The sequence below is a fragment of the Manis pentadactyla genome, chromosome 16 (assembly GCF_030020395.1).
Source record: "Manis pentadactyla isolate mManPen7 chromosome 16, mManPen7.hap1, whole genome shotgun sequence".
NCBI classification, from domain to species: Eukaryota; Metazoa; Chordata; class Mammalia; order Pholidota; family Manidae; genus Manis; species Manis pentadactyla.
In genome coordinates this window covers 18,058,241-18,083,625 of record NC_080034.1, presented here as the reverse complement: position 1 = coordinate 18,083,625, position 25,385 = coordinate 18,058,241, and the positions used below count along the sequence as shown (strand labels likewise).

General features: G+C 50.1%; 1 protein-coding gene across 1 annotated transcript in view; it reads right to left on the bottom strand.

Moving 5' to 3' along the window:
* Positions 1 to 24,911, bottom strand: part of LOC118927746 (anthrax toxin receptor-like) — a 30,315-nt gene extending 5,404 nt beyond the window's left edge. Inside the window, exons 1-12 of the mRNA XM_036916316.2 lie at positions 24,812 to 24,911; positions 10,705 to 10,776; positions 9,477 to 9,548; positions 8,223 to 8,304; positions 8,077 to 8,110; positions 7,000 to 7,079; positions 6,849 to 6,917; positions 6,395 to 6,475; positions 6,250 to 6,310; positions 1,988 to 2,080; positions 790 to 859; positions 153 to 243 (exon numbers count right to left, since the gene is read on the bottom strand). Of these exons, the coding sequence (XP_036772211.2) occupies positions 153 to 243; positions 790 to 859; positions 1,988 to 2,080; positions 6,250 to 6,310; positions 6,395 to 6,475; positions 6,849 to 6,917; positions 7,000 to 7,079; positions 8,077 to 8,110; positions 8,223 to 8,304; positions 9,477 to 9,535 (720 nt within the window). The 5' untranslated portion in view covers positions 9,536 to 9,548; positions 10,705 to 10,776; positions 24,812 to 24,911. The remainder of the gene's footprint in view (positions 1 to 152; positions 244 to 789; positions 860 to 1,987; positions 2,081 to 6,249; positions 6,311 to 6,394; positions 6,476 to 6,848; positions 6,918 to 6,999; positions 7,080 to 8,076; positions 8,111 to 8,222; positions 8,305 to 9,476; positions 9,549 to 10,704; positions 10,777 to 24,811) is intronic.
* Between the last annotated feature and the right edge of the window lie 474 nt (positions 24,912 to 25,385).

The following is a 25,385-nucleotide window of genomic DNA, read 5'->3' as shown; positions in this document are numbered from 1 at the left end:
GTGGCTGTGACATGCTGCACAGGTGCCCAGCTGCACAAGCTGCTTGCTGGGCCTGCCCTGGACACTGTTCCTGCCTTTTGCTTCCCAGTGTGTGTGTGTCTCCGTCCAGTGAATGGACTGAGTATAGTCCCAGAGGGAGGCTGCAGTCTTACCCTGGAAGTCACACAGTTCCTCCTGCTGACATCTAAATCCGTCTTGAAGAAGGTGAGGCCATTATTCAGGCTGATATCGATGAAGACGGCCCTAAAGCACAGAAAGGCCAGATGGTGACCAGCAGCCCAGACGGCACAGTGCGTGCACTTGGCTCAACCTGCAGCCCCACAGTGGTCCTCGATGTAATGGCTGTGGTCACTGGGCATTCAGGACACCGTGTAGGAGGCAGCACGGGACAGGAGAGCCCAGCAGGCGAGATGAGGTCACCCTCTGCAATGAAGGCTCAGCGGGCCACGAGGAGCCCTGCATGGCCCAGATGCCCTTGTGGCCATGGCCCAAGTGGCCAGGTGGGCTGTTTGGTGTCACCATGCAAACTCTTTTCTATGACAGGGTATGCTGGCTTGGCCCTGAAAGGCTGCCTGGGCCAAAGGTACCATCCCTGGGGCCCGTCACCTCCTGCATCCTGCCCTCCTTGATCGAACCTGGGTGACAGCGGATCACAGCCCTTCAGGGGACCACCCACATAGGTGGGTGCAGAGGAAGCCCTGAGCCCTCCCAGCACAGGTGTGAGCAGCTCGGCCAGAGGAGGCATCCCCCATGCTGGTCACGCCATAGTGCCTAAAGCTTTTCACTTACTGGCCCCGATCATTTAACTTCGGTCCTGGGCATGTAATGGAGGTATCTTCCACAGACACAGCCTTCATTCCTGGAAGAAATTTACACGCAAATAATTTGAATGGACATGTCCCCACATCCCCGTCTCCCCTCCTGTGGCCCTTGGCAAGCAGAGCCCACCGTTTGGCAGATGTTGGCTTCTGTTCTCTGCCTTCCCCAGAGCACCTACCTCACACCAAGTACTCTGCTGCTGACTAGACTGTCAGATTAGCTACGACCTTCTGACCATTCTTACCCCTTTGTTGGAGCTCGTAATGAAAACTAAATGGTTAGGGGAAAGGATTGGTGTCTGGGGTCTAGAATGGTTAGGATTAAATGGGGAAAAAATCCCCAAAGAGGTACAAACTGACTTTCCCATTGGATATTCACAGTCCAGAGAGAAGAATGATGTGACGGCAGCCCAGCATGCAGAGGGGACTGGACAAGCATGATTAACTGGAAGGGAGTTTTCAAACCAATATTACATGCATGGGATGAGTTTACATTGATTAGTGTCCTCTTTAGTTTCTCTGAAGAGTGTCTTGTATTTTTCAGGGTATAGGTCTTCCACTTCCTTGGTTAGGTTTATTTCTAGGTATTTTATTCTTTTGATGCAATTGTGAATGGAATTGTTTTCCTGATTTCTGTTTCTGCTAGTTAATCCTTAGTGTATAGGAATGCAACAGATTTCTGCGTATTAATTTTGTATCCTGCAACTTTGCTGGATTCAGATATCAGCTCTCGTAGTTTTGGAGTGGATTCTTTAGCATTTTTTAATGGCATCATCTTTCAATCTCAAGTGAACACACCATCCTGGGAGACCTGGCCGAGACTCAGAGCCCTGGGGCTGCCTCAACTTCCCTCCCACAGACTAATAGACTCGAGTGCTTGCCTCTCAAGGGAAGGGAGAGCCCAGGAAAGGGAGGGGGTGCAGCTCTTAGGGTACACCCACCCCACACCCAGCCAGGGCTGCAGGAGAGGCTCTCCCAGGGGTGTGATGGTGCTGGGGATCGATTCAGTCCTGGGCACGAGTGGCAGGTGCCCAGGCTCCCAACCAGTTACCCCTTCCACTGTCCGTGTTGCTTGTTTTCACTGTGTACATAGCGAATGGTCAGCACGGCTTTGAAGGCTTGGTTTGCTGGGGGACAGCCGTCACTGGAGGAAAGGAGGGGCTACTTACGGATGGTTTTCTTTCGAATTCGAAATTGACAGACGACTTCTTCCTTCTGTGTGTTTTCAAAACCTTTCCCAATAACCTTGACTTCATTCTTACCTGCAAGAGGAATATCCAAATGTCTCTGTGAGGAAGCGCTGAGTTATTTTCCTCAGATCACAACTAGGGCAGGCCGCCCCCAAAACAGAATCCCCATGAACTCTTGGGAGGAGGCAGCTGTAGCTGAACCCACATCTGGGCAACCCCCTGGCCAGATCCTCCCCTGGGGTCACTGAGGGCCCACTCTCAGGAGCCTGCGCTGGGCCCAGGGCACTCAGGGGCCACTCCCCACTTCCCAAGACCCAGGAAGTCCATCCATTAAAGGCACCCAGCCTAGTTCCCTCCATAGAGGCAAACCCAGCCGTGGGTTTCTGCTCTGAAATACCAAGGTCCCCCTAAGGGGCACAGGCAGGGACCAGGCAACCCTTACACAATTGAGAGAGGAGCCAAGATATCCTGGTGAGTCAGCCCTGGGTCATGTCTGAGCTGCACACGCACACCTGGGGGCCTGGGGACTTTCTGCCACCCGGAATCAATTCTCTATCGCCCCCCCCTCCTTTCTGGGGGCCTATGGCAGAATGGAAACCAGAGAAGCCAGTCATGTTCTTGCGGAAAGAGAATGTGGAATTTCAATAGGGTATGTGGCTTCCCCCAACACCTGGCAGTCAGAGGGTCAGGACCTGCTGTCAGTGACCAATCCAGGACCACAGAGGATGCCCCCTCTGCTCTAGACCCAGCTGAATAGCTATCACGCAGCTCCTCTGGAATGCCCTGGGCTCTGCTTTCCAACTCATGGGGCTGTGACTGCTGAGCCTGAAACCCTAGAGGGGACCTGGCTGGCCTGAGCCTCGTGGGGAAGTTTGGCAACAGCCTCTACTCCTGTGTCTGTGACATGCAGGGAGTGTGGCAGCCCAGGGCAGGGCTGAGAGCCCGGACCACGGCAGGCCCCGGCACTCCTGCAAATGGTGCACAGCGCCCCTCTACTCCATGAGTTGTACCCTGCCTTGTGTCCCTGCTGCCCTTCAGGCCCTGCTCTTGACCACTTGTCCTCTTGCAGGAACTACAGCTCTCAGGGGTCTGGTTTACTCTGGGAATTGTAGGCAAGTGGGGCCAGGATGGGGTTTTGAGCAGAAGAGAGGTTAAGTTAAAGTACTCTGCTCCGCCCAGAGAACTGCTCCTTTTACCTTCTATCTGCCCGCACCCTGTTCCTCCAACAGCAAAAGCCCCAAGAAGAAAGTGAATCTGAGAGTGAGCACAGCCAGCTTGCAGGCAGCTGCACTTCCCCCGCTACACTCATGCTGCCCACCAGCTCTGAGAGCGCAGAGGGACCTGCAGCCCCAGGACGGAGAGAGATCCTTTCTGGAAGGGAGGGCATTCTTTCTGGGAGAAAAGTTATATACCAGGCTGCCCGGGACCCAAGGACAGGGGACTGAAGGTGGGCAGCTCCCTGGAAAGGCCAGGTGGGGCTGGGCAGTGAGGAAGGGTGGCTGACCACCAGGACTGGCAGAGGCAAGGCTGGAGGTGCCCGCTCTGGCATGGCCAGGTAGGGGCTGGGACACCACGTGCTGCCCGGCGCAGGCTCGTGGAGAGAATTCGCACACTGCTCCCCCACTGTTCACCTGTGTGTCCCTTGCCTGCAGCAATTCTACTACGGGGACTGATCCCAGGAGACCCCTGCCCCATGCCCACAGAGAGGGATGCTTGGGAAGGCGCCACATGGTGGCTTCTAGTAACATCTCCTTCAGAACAATCTTACCGTTGAACCAGGGAGACTAGTGAAATTAATTTGGTCCTTCAACGTAACAGACGGGTGTGCAGATGGCTGGAAAATATTATGTAGTACACAATCCCACTAATATGGAAATATCCCTGTTAAGTCTACTGAGATAGGTGTGCATACGTGTGATCAAGTTCTCATTACACAGGTATGTGCCATATGCATAGTCAAGTTCTCCTAGTAGTTCTCTCTGGGAGAGAGTGGGATGGGACCAACGGGGACCCTCATCATAGTGGAGGGACAGTGGCTACCCATGCTGGTGGCAGGAGGGACCCTTGCTGCACAGAAGGTCCTGCAATGGCCAGTCACATAAGGAAAACAATTCAAGGCCCCACCTCCAGCATGGCCACCCAGGGGTGAACAGCCCCAGCATCCCCAGCAAATACACAGGCGGGATGAATCTCACACCACTGTGCCCAGCGCACCAGGCCAGAGACAGCATTCACAGCATGTGGCCCACTGAAGAGAGGTGCAAAGCAGCGGACTGCCTGTGGGGGAAATGTGAGGAGGGGAGCTGCCCACAGGGGCGGGGCTGGAGGAAACTGCCTAGGAAGGCATCCAGGGGGTTTTCCTGGGGCAGCGCTAAATTCTGTATGTCCATGGGCTGACTTACACAGGGTCCCAGGCAATTCTCAGCCTTGTCAGATGGCACCGTTACCATTTCTGCATTTCAGAAAGAGAACTCTCAACGAACATTAGTCCCTAGTTTAAGATATGCAGACTGAAGGGTTTCATGGGAGGTAGCCTGATGTCAGTATTTCACTGTGAGATGCTTCAGAAATAAGATGGGGCATTGAAGGAGAGAGAGCGTGAGCCAGCAAGGACTAGCTCCATTCATCATAAGGAAATACGGTCACACAGGGATTCTGAGCACCAGTTAGTCGAGATGGGGGCTCATTGTGCAATTGTTTCCAATGCTGAAGATTTTAAGCTTTACATAATAAAAGACTGGAAACAGAAAGCTGCATGATAGAAATAATATCATGGACAGAGCCCAGCAGAAGTCATGGTGCACCTTGGATGACAAGTGACTAATGAGAGGCAGAGACCAACGGCAGAGGGAGGCCGAGGGGGCGCTCCACCAGGAGCAGCTTGGAGGGTGAGACTCCTGTGAGTTGGGCCTCAGAGGATGGGTGGGAAACTGAGGCAGGGCCTACAGTAGCCTCACTGCCCAACCCCACCTCTGCAGCAAATGAGATTTAGAGCAGAGGGGTCCTTACCCTGCAGGTGGTCAGCTAGTGACCTCAGGTTCTGTGGTCAGCCTGGGGTGAGTAAGTGGCCTCTCTGAGCACTTGTACCTGTGACGGGCTGGAGCACAGGCTTAGGGGCAGGGAGGAGCCCTTGAGCCTCATGCCCAGCCCCTGCCTGCTTCCTCAGGGTCCCCTGATTGCTCCTCCAGGGCAGCCTGATGAAACGGGCTCTTTTATTTCCTTTGGGGTCCAGGTTTCTGCTTTGTACTTTCAAGTGACTGTCACTCTGTGTAGTGGCCTTTGACAAGAAGGCAGCAGTTTAACAAATCAGAGCCAAAACTCTGGGCCACACTGGTAGAGGGCATGTGGCAGGCACCTGACACTTCGTCTTGGCTGCCATGGGGTATGAATGGTGACTGGCACCCTCACCTGTGGCTTGTCATGTTGGTCAGATGCCGTGGCCGGTGTGTCCAGCACACAGAACCACAGAAATGAAGATGTTAAACTGGCTGCATGGTTGGGCGCTTAACCCAGGAAGGGCAGGGAAGGCCCCCATGTGTGGGGTTGCTAGGTGCCCTCCACACTGCATGTTCAGAAGATGGGGAGTCAGAAAGCTACCCCCAACAGCTGGCTCAGGTGGAAGCCATCATCCCGGAGGTCCCTTACCCACTCAAATTACATTTCAAATACTAATCAGACTTGGATTTCTGGGGTGGTTTCTAAATAGTTTGACCTATTGTCCTGGTTATACGTGGTTGGGTCCCATTTGGTAGTGTCGTTCAGTTTTTTTAAAACAGTTTTTTAAATTTCCTAATCAATGTTTTGGGTGTGAGATTAAAGAAAGCAATTACACTAAACTTATGTGGCAGTCATTTTGCAGTATGGTCACCAAGGCCTTGTGCAGTGGGTTCTGAAGTGATAGGGGGCCTGTTACAAACCTGGGCAAAGATGCCATCACATGCCCACCCCCAACACCCCCAGGCACCCGTACCTCACACAGACTTACATACGTACCTGACATAAACATTCTATGGACCCAGTGCGCATTCCAGACCAATCCCTCCGTAGACATCATATTCACGTACACACACCACATTATACACATTCACACACATGTGCCACACACACACACACACAGCGGGCTCAAACACACCGCACAGAGTGGAACCACATACACGACTCCCACCACACACATGGCACATTCACAAAACACGCACACACACACACACTCCTGTGTTTACAACAGCGATTCCATTACTTACCTCTAGCACAGGTAGTGGAGTAATCCACAGACATAATCTGCACACATGACCTCACTATGAGCTGAAATAGAGAGAGAGGAGTGGCAGGGTCACGGAGGGAACGGTGGGGGCATGGTGTGCAGACACCTTCACCCCGCTCACTCACGGGACCAACGATGTCTTCCAGTCCACTGTATCCATTGTCCACTCCAAACACATGATCCTCTTCGCCAGCAATTTCCCGTAGCTGAAAGGGAGAGGAGACAGCCTGGGCCCACAGCCAGGGGTGATGACCCAGAGGTCCCCATCCCAGGGGACAGACACCGAGGGCTAGACCCTGGCACCCGCCAGCAGCCCGCCCTCAGGGGAGGGAAAGCTCTTCCACCCTCATCTCTGCTGGGTAGGTCTTAGACAACACTTGTTAATCATTCTGAATGGCCACGTTGCACATCTTTCAACTCCAAGGGCCCAGCCTAAGCGGAGACGGCCCCAATCCCACTCCCCAGGCACCTGTTGGTGAGTAAAGGCTCATCCTCTGGGCGACCCTGAGAGAGCTGCCGTCTTTGAAGCTTTCTCCAGCTAGGCTCACAAGTGACCCCTTGTTCCCTGCTCAGAATTACCTGGTATAGCTGATAATCTTCCATGCCCACAAAATACAGAGTTGCCCCCAACTGCCTGGATTTTGCAGCCTGAGAAAGAGGAAATGTTGGGTATAATAAATTTCGTCCAAATATGTGGACCCAAAGGCTGGTAACAATGGGCTTGACTCACTTCAACTTGTGTCTTTGCAAATGATTCTGGCAGCAGTTCTCCACCTGTCAGCACGATGATGAGGGTGGGAACCCTCTGTCCTGTGGGAGATGCAGGGAGTGACTGGGTCAATGAGAGCAATGGTCACAGGCTTCCAGGTCCCGAGCACTGCTCGCCACACCTCACCCTCATGGGGAGAGGCCACCCAGACCTGAGCACCTGCCACCCAAATGCCTGGATGGCTTTGCAGCTTATTATGCAACAAGAAGGGCCCCTAGCCCAAGACCCACTTTGGAGATGAGGAGACTGAGCCCAGCTTAGGGTTTTTCCTACAGAACTGTCACTTCTACCAGACGGTACAACCTTTGCCCTGAAAGGCAATGAAAGCAATTTCACAGTTTAAGCATCAGCCTTCCAGATGAGCAAAAGGAGGGGTGGGCACACCCACTGTGCAAGACTCCCACAGGTCCATGCAGGCCTGTTCCAGCTCTGGGCCTCACCCACAGCTCTCCCGTGGGCACCTGTAGACCCAGGCGCAGGGCTCGAGGTCAGAGGCAGGTGACCAGTAGACCCCCTCCCCAGCTCAATGCCTTTCCCTGGGCCACACATATTCCATAGACCCTACAGCCAAGATGAAGATGTTTCTGGGACAGGCACAGTCGTTTACACTGCGGGAGACACAGAGCAGGAGCATCAAGCCAAGGGAAGGAGCTGAAGGGAGAAGGAGTCAGGGAGGAATGTGTGCTCAGCAAGGGGGAAGGTCAGGCTCCCTTCTTACACGGAGGCCCCACTGCTCTAGGACCTGCTGGGTTTCCCCCTTTCTTCTTCATGCAGCCCAGCTCCAGGGCCAGCGCCCCATATTTCCCAGGAACCATGACGCCGCACACACGATCCCTTCCTGTGCCGCGGAACATCACGGGGTGGCTTTCATCTCCACTGCTCAGAGGAGAAGGCTGCCACTCAGAAAGGGCAAGCAGCTGGCTCCAGGAGTCAGAGCTTGGATGCGGCCTGGGATGCTCTGCACCGACCTCACCGAGGCCCAGGCCTGGCCCTTCCCCCGGACACCATCACCAAGAAGGCAGGAAGCAGCTCACTTACCTGCAGCACGTGTTCTTTTGATCTGCTCATTGGCCTGCAACAAAATGAAGGAAAAAGTGTGTCAGGGGGACAGTGAGATGACCCAATGATGACCCTCTGAGAACCTGATAAAGCAGAGCCACATCTTAGAAATCTAGCTTCTGTACCTTTTCCAATCCGTGCTCCATATTTATGGCTCCGCTAGGTAGTATATAGAGCATTTCGACAAGAGCATTGTTTATTTTTTTTCTGAAAAAAAAATCAGAGCAGGTGGGAAATGGAATGAGGGGTTGCTTCGTACAACCAGCCCCAGGCTGTCCTTGCCCATCTGCGCGTGCAGCCCTGCTGGGACGGGGGAGGACCATGTAAAGGAGCCCGGTCCCAGACCTCTGTCCTGTGCCTTTGGCATTGGCTGGCCTGGTTCCCACCTTCCCAGTCCCCTATCCGGTGAGCAGGGTGGCGAGGGGACGCTGCCTTCTAGCCGCATAGGTAAGGCAGGATCTTCTCTGTGCTCAGCTCTAAGCCGTGCAGAACTGGGGACCCTAGGGGGGACCACCCTGACTGTCCATGGTGAGTACTGGGAGATCCCAACTGTGATGCCACCACAGTGTGACTGGCAGCACGGGGGCCCCGGAGAGGGCACACTGTACCCCCACACTTAAGGCAGAGCTCGGAAAGGTCACCATGCTCACCCTGGCCTCTCCCGTCCACCGGCCCTGGGACCCTCCAGTGCAGAGTCCTCAGGCTCTGCCTGGTGCTCCTCAGGGGGGTTCCAGTCATTTTCCTGCATGAGAATCTAACCTCCCTGCTACTCAGAAGCTCCATAATGTCCCACCCCCCACCTGGACCCTCCTAGGATGCAGGCCCACGGGGCCTTCCTCCAGCACCCTGTCCATCTGGGGTTCAGGACCCACTCCTGGGCTCACCTGACCAGAGTCACTGGGAACATTTTCCTCTCCACTGAAGCACCCACACTTGGATGACATCCATCCCTTCATCCCTGGTTCTGATTATCTCCCTCTTTCCCCAGCGACCCAGGGCACAAAGTGACACACAACAGCATGTGCCAGGCTATGTCCCAAAAGGAACCCCACAACTGCTCCACCTGATTAGGGAATCTTCACAGTCAGTCTGCTCTAGGGAAAGGGTAGAGCATAGAGGGAAGGACTCGTGCCGGGTGGAGGGCTGGGCTCGGAGGGGAGGAGTCTGTCTACTAGCACAGGGTCCAGCCAGAGCCAGTGTAGAGGCGGCAGCGGGGACCCGGGGGCCTGGCCTGAAGGTCAGGGTGGGCAGTGAGGGGAGGGTCCAGGACAGCCCCGTGGCTGCACACTCGTGGGCTCCTCAGTGCGGGCTCAGGGGCTCCCTCTGCTCCCTGTGGCCTGACCGCTGGGTCTGCTTTAGGGGATCAGTGAAACACTTACCTGTCCGAGGTCAACTGCATATTGACATGGCCATGTGTCGAGTAGGTAATGAACGACATACGCTGTGTGGGGCTTGGGAGGAAACACGGGCTTGTGAGCAACTATACACACAGGCTGAAAGTGATGCTGATGTGCAACAGGGAGGGGGTGCCCACCAACTTCTCTGTTCTCCATTCTGTCTCTTTTAGTGTGGAGTCCATTTCCTGGACTCCAGGAGTTCTCATCACTTTAGTGAAGGATTATGAGGCCTGGAAGGCATGCTGCCCTCTTGTCAAAGTGCGGCATGGCACCCTGTAGACCCAAATCCCAAAAGTCTGTTGGCTCTCTCTGCCTCTCTCTCTCTCTCTCACACACACACATGCACACAGGGCGGCTGCATGCACAAGGAGATAGGCAGCTACATGTTCTTCCAAGAGGGCCCTCCCAAGCTGGCCTCTCCTCTCCTGACAACTTCTTTGTACTTTCACTCCTCCTCCTCCCTGGACGATCTTCCCCACCTCCCTCCCCTCATCTCAAAGAAATTTTCCTCCCTAATCAGCCATTCATATTCTCCCCTCCCTTTTCACCTTCTGATCACCTGGCCCTCATTATCCTTTAGTTACACTGTTTCCATAAGTCCCTGTATGAGCTCCCCACTGGTCCTGTTCTTGCCCACCATTATGAGGCTTCTCTGCCTGGGGTACAGCTGGAGCCCTGTCTTTCTGCAGTCCCACCAGCCCCTCTGATCATGCATCATCCATAGCTCCCTATGGCCCGCAGCAGGAAATCCAAGCCCTGCTTCCTGGCATTACTGGCCTCTCTGCCTTGGCCACAAGTTGACCTCCCGCTTCATTTCCCAGCTTTCCCATGTTAACCATGTTCAGCCAAATAGACCCCTTACTGCTCAAATGACCTTCATGGTTCTTGTTACCCTGTATTTCTCATCCTTCAAGGTCTAGATAAAATTTCCACATCCACATGTTTAGTTACAGTGTTAAGGAGTTTGCCTATTTCCTAGTCTGTGAGGTCTTCCCGGGAAGACTGTGCCCCTGAGAACAAGGCCTCACTCAAAGGAAGGAGCCAAGCAGGGCTGCAGAGATCTTAGGAAACAAATGGGGTCTGTCCTCTCCTGCTTCAGAACACTGCCCTGAGCTTTGGAACCTGAGGCAGGTCCAGGTCCACTGCATCTAAATAGCAATGTACTCAGTCAGAGGAAAATGGCCTGCAACACAGAGCTGAGAAGCTGTACTTTTTAAAGCTGTTCACCAAATTCTGCACAAAGTGCTGTGTGAACTCCCAGTTGTCATTTACACTGTGGGATCTGAAAAAGAAGAAGACATGAGTCAGAGACGGAGGTGCATGTATCATGTGAGCATACTTTCTGCCTTCCCTGCTTTCCTGCAGGCCCTTAGCAAGCTCCTCCACGAGAGCCCCCAGCTCCTGAAATAGCTAAAGCCACCACAGCTCCCGGAGTGAGGTCAGTGGGTTACCCTCGTGGTGACTTTACTCAATGTGAGTGGCAGCAATTGACCGATTAGACCTGTGTGGGAGGGGATGAGGGACTTCTCAGATAAGGGAGGGGCCTTTGGTGGCAAACATGGATGGTTGATCATCCTACATGAGAATGTTAGGAAATGGGGTAGGATGCATTGGTCGGTAAAGCCTCCAGAGATTCTGATATATTGGCTCTCCTGGTGCCCCATTTCCCCTTGGGAATCACCATTCCCAGCTCTCTGCTCCTCTTCGAGCCCTTGAACATGGGGGTGGGTCATGGCTCTAGGCTCTTCCTCACTACCGTTCCCTCTGCCTCCACGGCTACATCTAAAACCGTCAGGAATAGTAAGGAAACTAAGGACAAATGACGTGAACACCACGATTCCAGTGGGTACACATCTACCAGGCACTTTACCTACATGATTTCTGATTCCAGAACAACCCCTATGACAGTAATTATTCCCACTTTTGAGATGAGAAAACAGGATTACCCAGGTCATAGAATGTGATACAATTTCAATAGCTAGTATGGATGTGAACCCAGCCCTGGCTGCAAATCCCACACTCTACCCATTGCACTTGGCAGGTCAGGGTGACCCTGATTCTGCCAGCTGCTGGGTAGCAAAGCAGCAGACTTTGTCCACCTGCTTAAGTAGAGATTTGCTCTCAGACCCACGCTGACGTGCAAGACAACTCCATTCCTAACTAACACTTTCCATTTCCTCCCCATTACCTCTCTCCTGTTATCCCACTGAATGAAAAGGACACTCCAAAGAAAATTTAAAGGAAACAAGAGTCTTCAACCCACCTATCTACTCTGGGATAGTTGTTAATTTATGATAATTTGGAAGGAAACCCTTGAGTCTATAACACAACAATGTGAGAGCTCGTAGGCAACCACAGGGACCTACAGTTCCCAGCAAGGAGGCAGTAGGGAACACAGCGGACACATGGGCTTCTGGCACTCAGGGCTCCAGCCATGATACAGTGTCCCACTCTTAAATGAGAATGGAGAGATGGGCATCCATAGATAGCTCCACAATTAAACCTTGAGGCCAAGACATCCTGGTGATATAACTATTCTGGGAGAATGGACGCATAGAGCAGAATCATATAAGCGAGCTGAGATGTAACTAAGCTAAATACTCTTCCACGGTAAGAAGTTAACTGAGAATATGTAACCTCAAGCAGCAAGAAATACCATAAAGTATAAATATGTTTTAGCGTATGAACACATTATTAGATACATGGTAACAATGTCAAAAAACAAATTTGAAATACTTGCAAATGGCTGTCTCTGAAGAACAGGATCAGAAGTGGGGCCATATGGGGCAAGAGTCTCAAGGTTCTGTGTGTGTGTGTGTGTATTTATAATAGTGCTCCATCTTAAATTTATGTTCAAGTATTTCCTTGATAAATTCAAAAAGGAAATTACAAACTAGTGGCATGAAGTGTGAAAATGGCAGACTTGGAAGCTCTAAGCCTTCAATTCCACAAAGAAACACTGAACAAACGGAGGCTTAAATCTGATACATGCTACAACATGGGTGGACCTCACACAACAAGGCAAACACAAAATGCCAACTGTCCTATGATTCCATTTATCTGAAGTGTCTGGGACAGGCAAATTCGTAGATACAGAAAACAGAAAGGAGGTTGCCAGGACCTGGGGAGGGGTGGATGTGGAGTTGTTGTTTATACAACTTTCAGTAGCCTCTGTCCTGAGAAGCACAGAAGCCATGGCTCCCTCCGTGAGGAACAGGTGTGAAGGGCCCTGAGCAGGAAGAAGCAAAAGACACGGAACGGCCCATCCCACGGGGAGCGCAGATCCACAGCCAGGCCTGCACGGCTCTGCTCTTCCGCTCACCGGAACTCGGGAGGAAGCCGGGCAGGACGCACACACGCCGGGTCCGGATGCCTCACTGACGACGCCCCTCCAGCTGTCATCCTCTCTGAGAACCTCTCACCCCGCCTTTCCCGAGGGAGCCCCATGCAGTGACGGGCGGCCCTAACATCTGGTCCGACTTGGGACACCCCTGAGGGCCAGCTGAGGCTGTCAGACCCGCACGGAAGCTCCACCTAATCCTACTTCTGCCCGTTTTGTCTCACAGGGGTTGGTGCCAAGGTGCTGGTTAACGAGCATCCTGCACGGGCTCCATGTCCGGAGTGGACGGATCTTGAAGCTCTGCTCTCCCCCCAGGCCATCCCCTCTTCCTCCACCTTTGTCACACGTGTGGGTGCTCCCCTGGATTCTGTCTCTCCATTATCCTCTCACTGGGCACACCCACCTTGGGATCCTACTTGACTTCCCCCGGCCTAGAATGAATGAACAGGACCACTCATCACATGGTGACGGCGCCCAGAGAACCTCAGGAGGGCTCCCAGCAGAGACATTAGGCTCACACATCCCCCACCCCAGAGGGCACATGGGAAGAAAGCTGAGTCAGGGAATCTGGGCTGGGTCAGCGGCCCCTGTGGGGCAGGGAGATCCCAGGAGGTGTGATTTTGGCTTAAATGCCAGGTCACTTTATACTTATCTTCCATGACTATGTGTGATGTCGTGCTGAGCAAACTACATACAAATTCCCCTTCCCTTTCATTGCAACATGGTGAGATGGGTATGAAGACCTTGACTGTACAGATGGGGACACTGAGGCACAGAGAGATGGAGCAACTGGCCCAATGCTCCCTGACGGTGAATGGAGTCTGCCTGACTGTAGGGCTGGGGCTGCCTCCCCATGCCCGTTCCCCGGGAAGGGCAGGGAGCAGCCCCAGGAGGGAGGATGTTCTCTCTCTCTAAGCACTTCTCACCCCGCAGGCCCTGTCAGGGGTGCACCGCTCCCGGCCCTGGGGCTGAGGTTGCCGTGGTTTCAGGTCTGGCCTGGCCTGCTGCAGCAACACCCTAGGCACATTCCCCACTGGTAGTCCAGGGCTGGGAAGTGGGTGTGTAAATGCTTTCTTGGGCACCCTCAGCTCCTCCTCCTATTTGCACAATCTGGCAGGATTTAGTCCTGGCCAAGCAAAAGGGCAAGTGTCAAGGCATCGGCCATGGGGGAGGCAGGGGGGCACAGTGCTGTGGCACAGCCTGTCCTGGAGCCTGAGTGTGGGGCACGAGGGACTTCAGTGGCTCCCCTTCCTCTCCTTCCTTCTCCACTTTCAGGCCAAGGCCTATACTCCTCACCCTGAGCTGCCGAGAGAGCCAGCTGTGGCCGGAGGGTTGAGGACTGCCTGCCAGCATTTAAGAAGCCAAAGGAGCTTTTCCTCTGAGATCGGGAACAAGACAGGGATGCCCACTCTCCCCACTGTTATGCAACATAGTACTGGAGGTCCTCGCCATGGCAATTGGATAAAACAAAGAAATACAAGGAATCCAGATTGGTAAAGAAGAAGTTAAACTGTCACTATTTGCAGATGACATGATATTGTACATAAAAAACTGTAGACTCCACCCCAAAACTACTAGGACTATATCAGAATTCAGCAACGTTGCAGGATACAAAATTAACACACAGAAATCTGTTACTTTCCTATACACTAATAATGAACTAATAGAAAGAGAAATTAGGAAAACAATTCCATTCACAATAGCATCAAAAAGAATAAAATACCTAGGAATACACCTAACCAAGTAAGTGAAAGACCTATACCCTGAAAACTACAAGACACTATTAAGAGAAATCAAAGAGGACAATAACAAATGGAAACTCATCCCATGCTCTTGGCTAGGAAGAATTAATATTGTCAAAATGGCCATCCTGCCCAAAGCAATATACAGATTCGATGCAATGCCTATCAAATTACCAACAGCATTCTTCAATGAACTGGAACAAATAGTTCAAAAATTCATATGAAAACACCAAAGACCCGAATACCCAAAGCATTCCTGAGAAGGAAGAATAAAGTGGGGAGGGGATCTCGCTCCCCAACTTCAAGCTCTACTACAAAGCCACAGTAATCAAGACAATTTGGTAGTGGCACAAGAACAGAGCCACAGACCAGTGGAACAGAATAGAGACTCCACACATTAACCCAAACATATATGGTCAACTAATATTCGATAAAGGAGCCATGGACATACAATGGGAAAATGAAAGTCTCTTCAACAGATGGTGCTGGCAAAACTGGACAGTCACATGTAAGAGAATGAAACTGGATCACTGTCTAACCCCATACACAAAAGTAAATTCAAAATGGATTAAAGACCTGAATGTAAGTCATGAAACCATAAAACTCTTAGAAAAAAACATAGGCAAAAATCTCTTAGACATAAACATGAGTGACCTCTTCTTGAACATATCTCCTTGGGCAAGGGAAGTAAAAGCAAAAATGAACAAGTGGGACTATATGAAGCTGAAAACCTTCTGTACAGCAAAGGACACCATCAATCGAATAAAAAGGTATCCTAAAGTACGGGAGAATATATTCATAAATGACAGATCTGATAAAGGGTTGACATCCAAAATATATAAAGAACTCACACACATCAACAAACAAAAAGCAAATAATCCGATTAAAAAATGGGCAGAGGAGCTGGATACACTGTTCTCTAAAGAAGAAATTCAGATGGCCAACAGACACATGAAAAGATGCTCCACATCGCTTGTCATCAGAGAAATGCAAATTAAAACCACAATGAGATATCACCTCACACCAGTAAGGATGGCTGCCATCCAAAAGACAAACAACAAGAAATGTTGGCGAGGTTGTGGAGAAAGGGGAACCCTCCTACACTGCTGGTGGGAATGTAAATTAGTTCAACCATTGTGGAAAGCAGTATGGAGGTTCCTCAAAAAGCTGAAAATAGACTTACCATTTGACCCAGGAATTCCACTCCTAGGAATTTACCCTAAGAATACAGCAGCCCAGTTTGAAAAAGACAGATGCACCCCTATGTTTATCGCAGCACTATTTACAATAGCCAAGAAATGGAAGAAACCTAAATGTCCATCAGTAGATGAATGGATAAAGAAGATGTGGCACATATACACAATGGAATATTATTCAGCCTTAAGAAGAAAACAAATTCTACCATTTGCAACAACATGGATGGAGCTAGAGGGTATTATGCTCAGTGAAATAAGCCAGGCAGAGAAAGACAAGTACCAAATGACTTCACTCACATGTGGAGTATAAGAACAAAGGTAAACGGAATGAACAAAACAGCAGGAGAATCACACAACCCACGAATGGACTAACAGTTACTGGGGAGGATGGGTGGGAGGGAGGGATAAGGGCTGGGAAAAAGAGAGGGGGCATTACTATTAGCATGTATAGTGTGTGGAGGGCACGGGGACGGCTGTGCAACACACAGAGAAGACAAGTAGTGATTTTACAGCATCTTACTACGCTGATGGACAGTGACTGTGAAGGGGCATGTGGGGGGGGACTTGGTGAAAGGGGAACCTAGTAAACATAATGTTCTTTATGTAATTGTAGATTCATGATACCAAAATAAAAATTAATAATAAATAATAAAAAGTAAAATGAAAAAAAAGGAAGCCAAAGGAGGCAGTGTGAAGAGAAGGGCAGGAGTGGGGAGATCCTGGCTCAAAAGCTGTTTCTCTAGTGCCTTTCTCACACACCCATGTTACTCTTCCTTGGGGGAGAGAGGGGACTACCTTCCCATAGTCTAGCATTTGGAAGCAAATTAGCTCGGCTGACATTGAGTAAATCACTTCCACCTCAGCCTCAGTTCCGTCACCCGAAAATAAGGAAAGATCCATTGCCTTAAGGTTTGGGAGGCCTACATGGGAGGGCACGTTGCCTGGCACATCATGTCCAATTATTATTATTACACATGCCCCTCCTGCACCCTGAGCCCTTCCCCATGCACCCCAGGGCCTAGATGTGCCTGAGCAGGCCCAGCAACAGAGACCAGGGTGCAGGCAGGGGCACTAGAACAGGATGGCAGCTGAGAGGACCCGTTGCGCTCACTGGCCCTCTCTGGGAAGACTGACCCAAGGAGGCTCTCAGTCCCCCAGGACCATTCAGACCCCAACCCAAGCCCCAGGTGGGGGTCACTAGCCCCTGGGCTGTGCTGAGGATCAGGGAGGCAAGAGCTGCCCAGGGCCATGCAGAGCCCTTCCCCGAGACAGTGAGGAGGGACCTTTCCTCCTGGCAGGGGAGGCTCCCAGCTCTGCGGGTTCAGCTGGGCCTGCACCCCCCTATCAGCAGGCTCCAGGGAGACTAGGGGGAGTCAGAGGCCATCCCCCCTGGGATGGAATGAGGCAGCTCAGTGCGCCTGGGTCCTGCAGCCCCTCCAGCCTCTGGGCTGCTTCCTCCAGCCCCCAGGAGCCGCCCCCCTTCAGGAGACCGCACATCACAGGCCTGCCCTGCTCTCCCTCCAGGGACGGTTCTGAGGATGACAGAAAGGCCAAGAACATCCTTGGACACCCGAGAGTCCTTTCAACACCACTGTCAACACTGAATAAGTAGCATTTATCCCAGCCCAACACAGGAGGTGAATATGGACACAAGGTCATCTCCCCCAAAGACTGAGACCCCCAACCCCCATCCTTCTTTGATGGCTGGCAGGGGCCTACCCCACAGCCTAGCTCCCCCGGGCTCTGGACAAACCAAAGTGCCCTGGAGGTGCACACACACACAGTACCTTGAGTCTCCAAGGTGTCTGAGAAAGAAGCAAAGCACTTGGCAGCATGAAAGAAAAGGACTTTCAAGTAGTGGCACTGCGGATGCCCAAAAGCCACATGGCCATCTCCCTGGGGCCCATTTACACAATAGTAATCGGTGTGAAAAACAGAACAAAACATGCCAACAGACAAAAACCAACAGCCAAAGCCCAGAGGGACCTAACTGCTGAGAAGTTTGCCCGCAGGAATTTCCCCGCCAGCTGATTAAGGGACCTGCAGGTCACAGACCTGGGCCATGTGGTTGGAGGGACTGAGTCATCTAGAAACTGGATGGGGGCCTTTCATCCTTTTCAGGAGAAAAAGTCCCAGGGAACAAATGCCTGGGGCATTCTTTCTGCCCCAGGAACAGAGAGGCCACAGAGAGTCTCTTGCTTGAATGTGACCAAGACAGTCCCTGCTTCCCTCTCTCAGAGCCTGCGGCCCCAAACTGACCCCAGGGACAGCACTGTTCTATGGCACTGACTAGAGCAGGAGGGCCACTCACGAGTCTAGGACGAAGTACACGTCGTAAGTGCTCCAGCAGGATTCAACATCTGCTGGGCTCTCCTGGAGCCTGGAGCTGGGGTGGTGACCTTGGTCCTGGGTGCGGTAGGGGTCGGGGGGGCTCCTGGTGGTCAGGAGCGGAGACGGCAGCAGCAGCAGCAGGAAGACGACGAGCGTGGGCCCCAGCATCCTGGGGCCCGTGAACTACAGGCCACCTCAAGCCAACACCTCCTCTGCTTCCTCCCGTGCTCAGGGTCCTCGGCACTCCCAACCTCAGCTCTACTCACGCTCTGATCAATATATCTTGCACCTGCAAGCAGCCACCTGATACCTGCCCTGTGGGTCCAAGTAGCAAGTGGTTGGCTGTGGGGTGATAGCCCCAGTATTTATGCACCTTTGCCCCGCCCTGCTGAGGTATGTCCATTATGATGGACAACAGGTTGCCATGGTGACCTTGTGAACTGCAGCTCTGACCAGTGCTCTCCCTGTGGGCAACCCCAGGCAGGAGTTTGAAGGGATAGTAAGATGAGGCCTCCATTTGTCCCTTATCCCAAAACCTCCCAGGGTCTTTACAATTTCAGGGAAAGCCAGCCCTTTGGTAAACTGACAGAGGGCAGCTGAGGGGGCCACACACGGACATCACTGAGTGTGAGCAGGTGGAGACAGGAGTGCTGTGAAGTTTATTTGTGGGGACACTGAAGTCACCCAAGGGATAGGAGGCTCTAGAGGAAGGTTGTGAAAGCAGGCCAGTGTCCTTCGTGAATGAGAGACATTCCAGCTTTCTGCTGCTGTGTGTTGACCCATCCCAGACCTGGAAACATAAAACAGAACAATTCCATATGCTCACAGGTTCTGTGGACTAGAAATTCAGAGATGTCTAAGCAGGCATGGGTTGACTTTCCTCCACGGAAAACCCACTTGCTCTTCCATGTAAATTTTGGAATCATATCATCAACTCTCCACTCACCTAAACCTCTCTTAGTATTTTAGCAAAATAAAGTTAAATATGTAGATACATTTGGAGGGATCTGAATCTGCTATCTGGACTAGTCCTACCAGTGAACATCAGGCACCCCGCCTACTTTCCTCATTAGGGCAAAACCAGCTATGGGTTTCTGATCTGAAATGCCAAGGTGCCCCCTAATGGGTGCAGGCAGGGGCACACAGAGGGGGACACAGCTCTGAGGGCACACCCTGCCGTAAACCCAGCGTGGGCTGCAGTGAAGGCTACTCCCAGGTGCGTGGTGGTGCTGGGGATGGATTAATTCCGGGGTAAGTCCAGGCTTGGTTCACTGTGGGGATGCAGCCTCATGTGGGACGATTGCCACTGGAGGAAAGGAGGAGCCTGCAAGACTGCCTGCTAGACAGTGAACCATCCTCACCTGAACCCACACGGGAAGCTGATTGGGCTATACAGTTTTACTGAGTGGAGGGTCAAGGCACACACCTTGGGGAACCAGGTGGGGACCAGAGGCCACATGTGCAAGTATCAGTTCATCGCTACCCAGTGAATATTCAACACATCCCAACCCTGGTAGACACAGGAGCTGAATGTTCACTGATTTATGGCAACCCTGAGCAGTTTTCAGGGACCCCCACTGTTAATAGTTAGATGTTAATAGTTAGAGCTAAGGCTATCAGAGTGAAACAAGCCTGAATCCTGTTGGGAGTAGGGCATCTATACCTGAAGGAACATACTATGTATCTCTCTCCCATCTCTGAATATATTTTGGGGATTGACATCCTCCAGGGCCTGTGCTTGCAGACCATGCAGGTGAGTTCAGACTGAGGATATGTGTGGTAAAGGCAGTTCTGAGTGGACATGCTAAGCACCTGCCTGTAGCTTTTGTTGCGCATCAGCAGGTGACAGATGCCAAGCAATACAAATTCCCTGGAGGGCATAAGGAAATTTGGGAACCCCTCCAGGAATTGGAAAAGTAGGCATTATAAAGCGTCCTCATAGCCCTTTTAACCTCCTGGAGTGGCGGGTGAAACAGCCAGATGGCTCCTGGCACATGACCGTGGGTTACAGAGAACTGAGTAAGTCAGTCATATCCCTCTGCAGGCTGCTGTCCCCCCTATTGCAGCCCTCATGAATACCCTAAGTCATGAACTAGGGATATACTATGCTGTGGATCTGGCTAATGCTTTCTTCTCCATAAACACAGCACAGGACAGTGAGGAGCAGTTTTCCTTCACTTCACATGGGAAGGACGGCAGTGCGCTGTCGCTGTCCTTCCACAAGAGCACCTCCACAGCCCCACCGTGTGCCATGGACTTGGAGCCCAGGATATGCAGCATGGGAGAACCTGCCAATGGTGTAGCTGGACCATTATATTGATTATATCGCGCTTACTGTTTCTTTTCTTACCAGAAGTCCTGCATGCAACAAACATTGTGCAGCACCTAGACTACTGCAACACTTACAGGAGAAAGGATGGGCTGTGAACAGCACCACGTTTCAGGGACCTGGTTTGCCAGTCAAATTCTTGGGGGCTGTCTGGTCGGGTAACCCAGAGTTTTGGTAGGGGGTTTCCTTGCATGTAGTTAGTACATTGCTCTGACTACAAATATCCTGCCTTGCTTTTTCCGGAGGCCCTCACCTTATTCTGTCGATGCTCCTGGTCCCTGTCTCATTCCCCCCTCTACAGGTAGAGACCCTAGCGCTGCTAGTAGGGAAATGGGGCCACGACCACTCTGGTTGCTTCATGCTGAGAGGGGGTGCAGTAAGAGGTGCAGTTAGGTCTCCATAAATGGTCAGTTGAGAGGGCCTCAGAAGATTGGCGCTTCTGTTCCAGGCTCCATTTCTATTACTATTTGCAGTTATATGGCTTCTAGGCAAGATAGAATAAATCTTGTTATTAGGTTTAGTAGCAACATCTGGAGTTGGATTTTCTTTTTTGGAGCAACTTGACAAGATTAACAATGCATGGCTCTGTCAGTAGATGAATGGATAAGGAAGATGGTACATATACACAATGGAATACTATTTGGCCATAAGAAAGAAACAAATTTTACCATTTGCAACAACATGGATGGAGCTGGAGAACATTGTGCTCAGTGAAATGGGCCAGGCAGAGAAAGACAAATGTCAAAAGATTTCCCTCATTTGTGGAGTATAATAAAGAAGCAAAACTGAAGGAACAAAATAGCAGCAGACTCGGAGACCCCAGGAATGAACTAATGGTTACCAAAGGGGAGGGCTGTGGGAGGGCAGGTGGGGAGGGAGGGAGAAGGGGACTGAGGGGTATTATGTTTAGTACACATGGTGTGGGGATCACCGGGAAAACAGTGTAGCACAGACAAGGCACACAGTGATTCTGTGGCATCTTGCTGCACTGATGGACAGTGACTGCATTGGGGTATAGGTGGGGACTTCATAAACGGGTAAATGTAGTAACCACATTGTTTTTTCATGTGAAACCTTCAGAAGAGTGTATATCAAGCATACCTTAATAAAAATCAAAACAAAACAAACAAAGAAAAAGAATGCATTCCTGAATATGAGAACTAGAAATAGTAAAACTTTCATTGAAATGATGGGAGAAAACTAAAACATCTAGAGAACCATAGCTAGATATTTTGGGGAAACGAGAATTCTGGATCTGGTCTATGTCTCAATGACTAGTATTAGGATTTAGTATATATAAGGCTGCATTATTGAAACAATACTTTTCTCTAAAATCACCCTCATTTTTATTAGTAGTAACTAGATTAAGAAATTAATTAACACTTGGCTTGACTATTTGCATAAGTGCAGCAAGAAGAGCAATTGATTACTTAGAATCCTTTAAATGTGCTTTGAAGGAACTTTTTATAAGGAATTGCAAATTGGACTTTTAAAGGCCTCTCCAGGCCAGAAAGCCAAGCCAGACTTGCCTTCAGGTTTTGCCTGCAGTACCTGCAGATTTGGGTGAATTCCTCTCTTCTCGGGGTCCCCAAGACATCCTGAGGTTCTGGCACCTGCCAGGAAGTGACCTTCCTTACTCACCTGGGAAGGCTGCTGGGAACCCTGTAAGCAAGGTACCAGGCCAGTTCTTCCAAGGGGATTTGTTGGCTTTATAAAGTCAACCTTAGTTCCTTAAAGCTGTTCATATCTGAGTTTATGCACGTGTCTCTCAGGTATGACATTCCAGTCAGAGCCTTGGTAATATTCCCTGTGTTTTTAATTGGTCCTCTTACAAGGAAAGCAGATCCTTATTGAACTTATGCAAATAAACGTACTACCATGAAATATGAAAATACTCACTGAGAGTTTTTAAATTGTGGAGGGATCAAGTAGAAAGATAATTGTTTCAATTCTGCCTACAAAGATATTGTCATTTACTAAACTGCTGTCAGTTTAAAAGAAAAAGCTTAAAACACTTTATCAGCAACATTTGAAACATAAAGCCACAAAATCATTTTTCTTAGTTTACTTAATCCTATGTAATCAATACCTGTTCTTCTGAAATCTAGTTCTGTATTAGTTTAGGAGTAATAGAACAGTTACAATAAGTGACAAAAGACATACAAATGACTATGGTGAAAGATCTCATGAGAGTAAATGTAGTAACCACATTGTTTTTTCATGTGAAACCTTCAGAAGAGAATATATCAATCATACCTTAATAAAAATCAAAACAAAACAAAGAAAAAAGAATGCATTCCTGAATATGAGAACTAGAAATAGTAAAACTTTTATTGAAATGATGGGAGAAAACTAAAACATCTAGAGAACCATAGCTAGATATTTTGGGGAAATAAGACAGCTGACATAAGGAAATTTGGATATTTCTGTAACACAAAACATTCAGTAACAAAGTATAGCACCATTCCCTTTGACAGTTCTTTCCAGGTAAATATTTATCAGATAAATAAGCTAAATTAGCCAAATATTTTCCCCCCTGAGGAGAAAAATTCCTCTGACTTGTTCCAGGGACCCTCTAGAAAATATACGAGTTAACTAGAGGTAAAAGCACCTTTTTTAATATGATTTTGGGAAGTTTGCAGAAGAAAGTTTCTTTGGCACTTGCTTAAATAAGATTATAGGTTGACATGAAGAAATACTTATCCATTTAACTAGAATGACAACAAAATACTTCAAAGACAGATTCAGAAGGTCACCCAGTTATTAGCAAAGTTTAGCTTTTAGTCCTTTTAATATGGAGATCTCATTTTCTTAAATACTCAGACAATTCATTGAGATTTTAAGCATGAGAAACTGCTTTGATAAAACAATTAGAAAAATTTCTGCAATTTTCAACATTAAGAGGAGACCAACAGTTTAAGAAAACTTGTCCTTTTCACTGAAAACAAAATTACAATTTGCTGTTAATGTTGAAAAATTGCAAAAAGTTTTCTAATTCCTCCACTAAGTTTCTACAGTTTTTTTTTACATTTAGATTTCTTCCTCTTAAATAAACAGCTGTATTTTGGAACAGTTATGTTCTGTTACCCTCAACAAAATGAATTTCCATTCCTTATATTTTCTCTTATTAAAACACACATCTTCATTTTTTTCTCAAGATGGCGGCATGGTAGGGTGGTGGAAATTTCCTCCTGAAACCATATATATTTTGAAAATACAGCAAATACAACAATGGGGGAATGACAGCCTCTTCAACAGCTGGTGTTGGCAAACCTGGACAGCTACATGTAACCCCATACACAAAAGTACACTAGAAATGGTTCAAAGACCTGAATGTAAGTCATGAAACCATAAAACTCTTAGAGAAAAACATATTCAAAAATCTCTTGGATATAAACATGAGCAACTTCTTTATGAACATATCTCCCTGGGTAGCGGGAAAAAAAGCAAAAATGAACAAGTGGAACTATATCAAGTTGAAAAGCTTCTGTACAGCAAAGGACACTATCAATAGAACAAAAAGGCATCCTACTGTATGAGAGAATATATTCATAAATGACATATTCGACAAGGGGTTGACATCCAAATTATGTAAAGAGCTCACGCACCTCAACAACAAAAACGAAATAATCCAATTAAAAATTGGGCAGAGTATCTGGACAGACGCTTCTCCAAAGAAGAAATTCAGATGGTCGACAGGCACATGAAAAGATGCTCCACGTTGCTAATTCTCAGGGAAATTCAAATTAAAACCACAGTGAGGTATCACCTCACACCTGTTAGGATGGTCAACATCTAAAAGACTAGGAAAAACAAATGCTGGTGAGGATGCAGAGAAAAGGGAACCCTCTTACACTGCTGGTGGGAATGTAAACTAATTCAACTGTTGTGGAAAGCAGTATGGAGGTTCCACAAAAATTTAAAAATAGAAATACCATTTGACCCGGAATTCCACTCCTAAGAATTTGCCCAAAGAAAACAACTTCTCAGATTCAAAAAGACATGTGCACCCCTATGTTTAGTGCAGCACTACTTACAAGAGCCGAGATATGGAAGCAACCTAAGTGTCCATCAGTAGATGAATGGATAAAGAAGAGGTGGTACGTATACAGGATGTAATACTATTCAGCCAGAAGAAAGAAACAAATTCTACCATTTGCAACATGGATGGAGCTGGAGGGTATTATGCTCCGTGAAAAAAGCCAGGCAGAGACAGAGGAGTACCAAATGATTTCCCTCATTTGTGAAGTATAACAACAAAGAAAAAAATGAAGGAACAAACAGCAGCAGACTCACAGGACCCCCCGCCTGACGGCCATGTCACAGTAAACCCACAGGCCCGCTCCTCAGGGGAACCCCGAGCCCGCGTTCCGTCCTACCTTGAAGCAGCGCCTGGAGCAGGTGCAGCTAGAGCTTCCGGAGCGGCCACCACCCGCGTGGCCAGCCTGCGCTCAACTTTGGAGTCAGGCGCCCGCTGCGTAGCACTGGGTCCCGGCCGGGGCTCTCGGGCGCCATGCATGCCCCGCGGTGCAGCCGCCGCCGCCAGCGCTCGCGGCCGGGCGGGGACCCCCGCGGGCCACACTGAGGGGCCCCCGCCTGCCCCCGCCCTGGGGCCCTCGCACTCGCGGCGCAGCCTGTTAACGCGCGGCGGTGGACCTCGAGAAGAACGGCGGCAGCGGCAGAGGTGTCAACTTGGAAATGTCCGTCAGACCGCCTTTAGCGGCCCCGCAGCCGCTGCGCCCGAGGCCTCCGGCTGGAGCTGAGGAGACGCCGCTTCCGTCGTCCTCCGTGCGCAGCGCAGAGGAGAAAGTGCGGCCTCACGGGCACCGGTTAACGCGCGGCGCCGGGCCTCGAGGGGCGCGGTGGCGGCGGCATTTTGTTAAAAACAAAAATGCCATCATGGAGGAATGAATAAGATGTTGGTGGAACACTTGGGATGGAACCCCCAGGAAT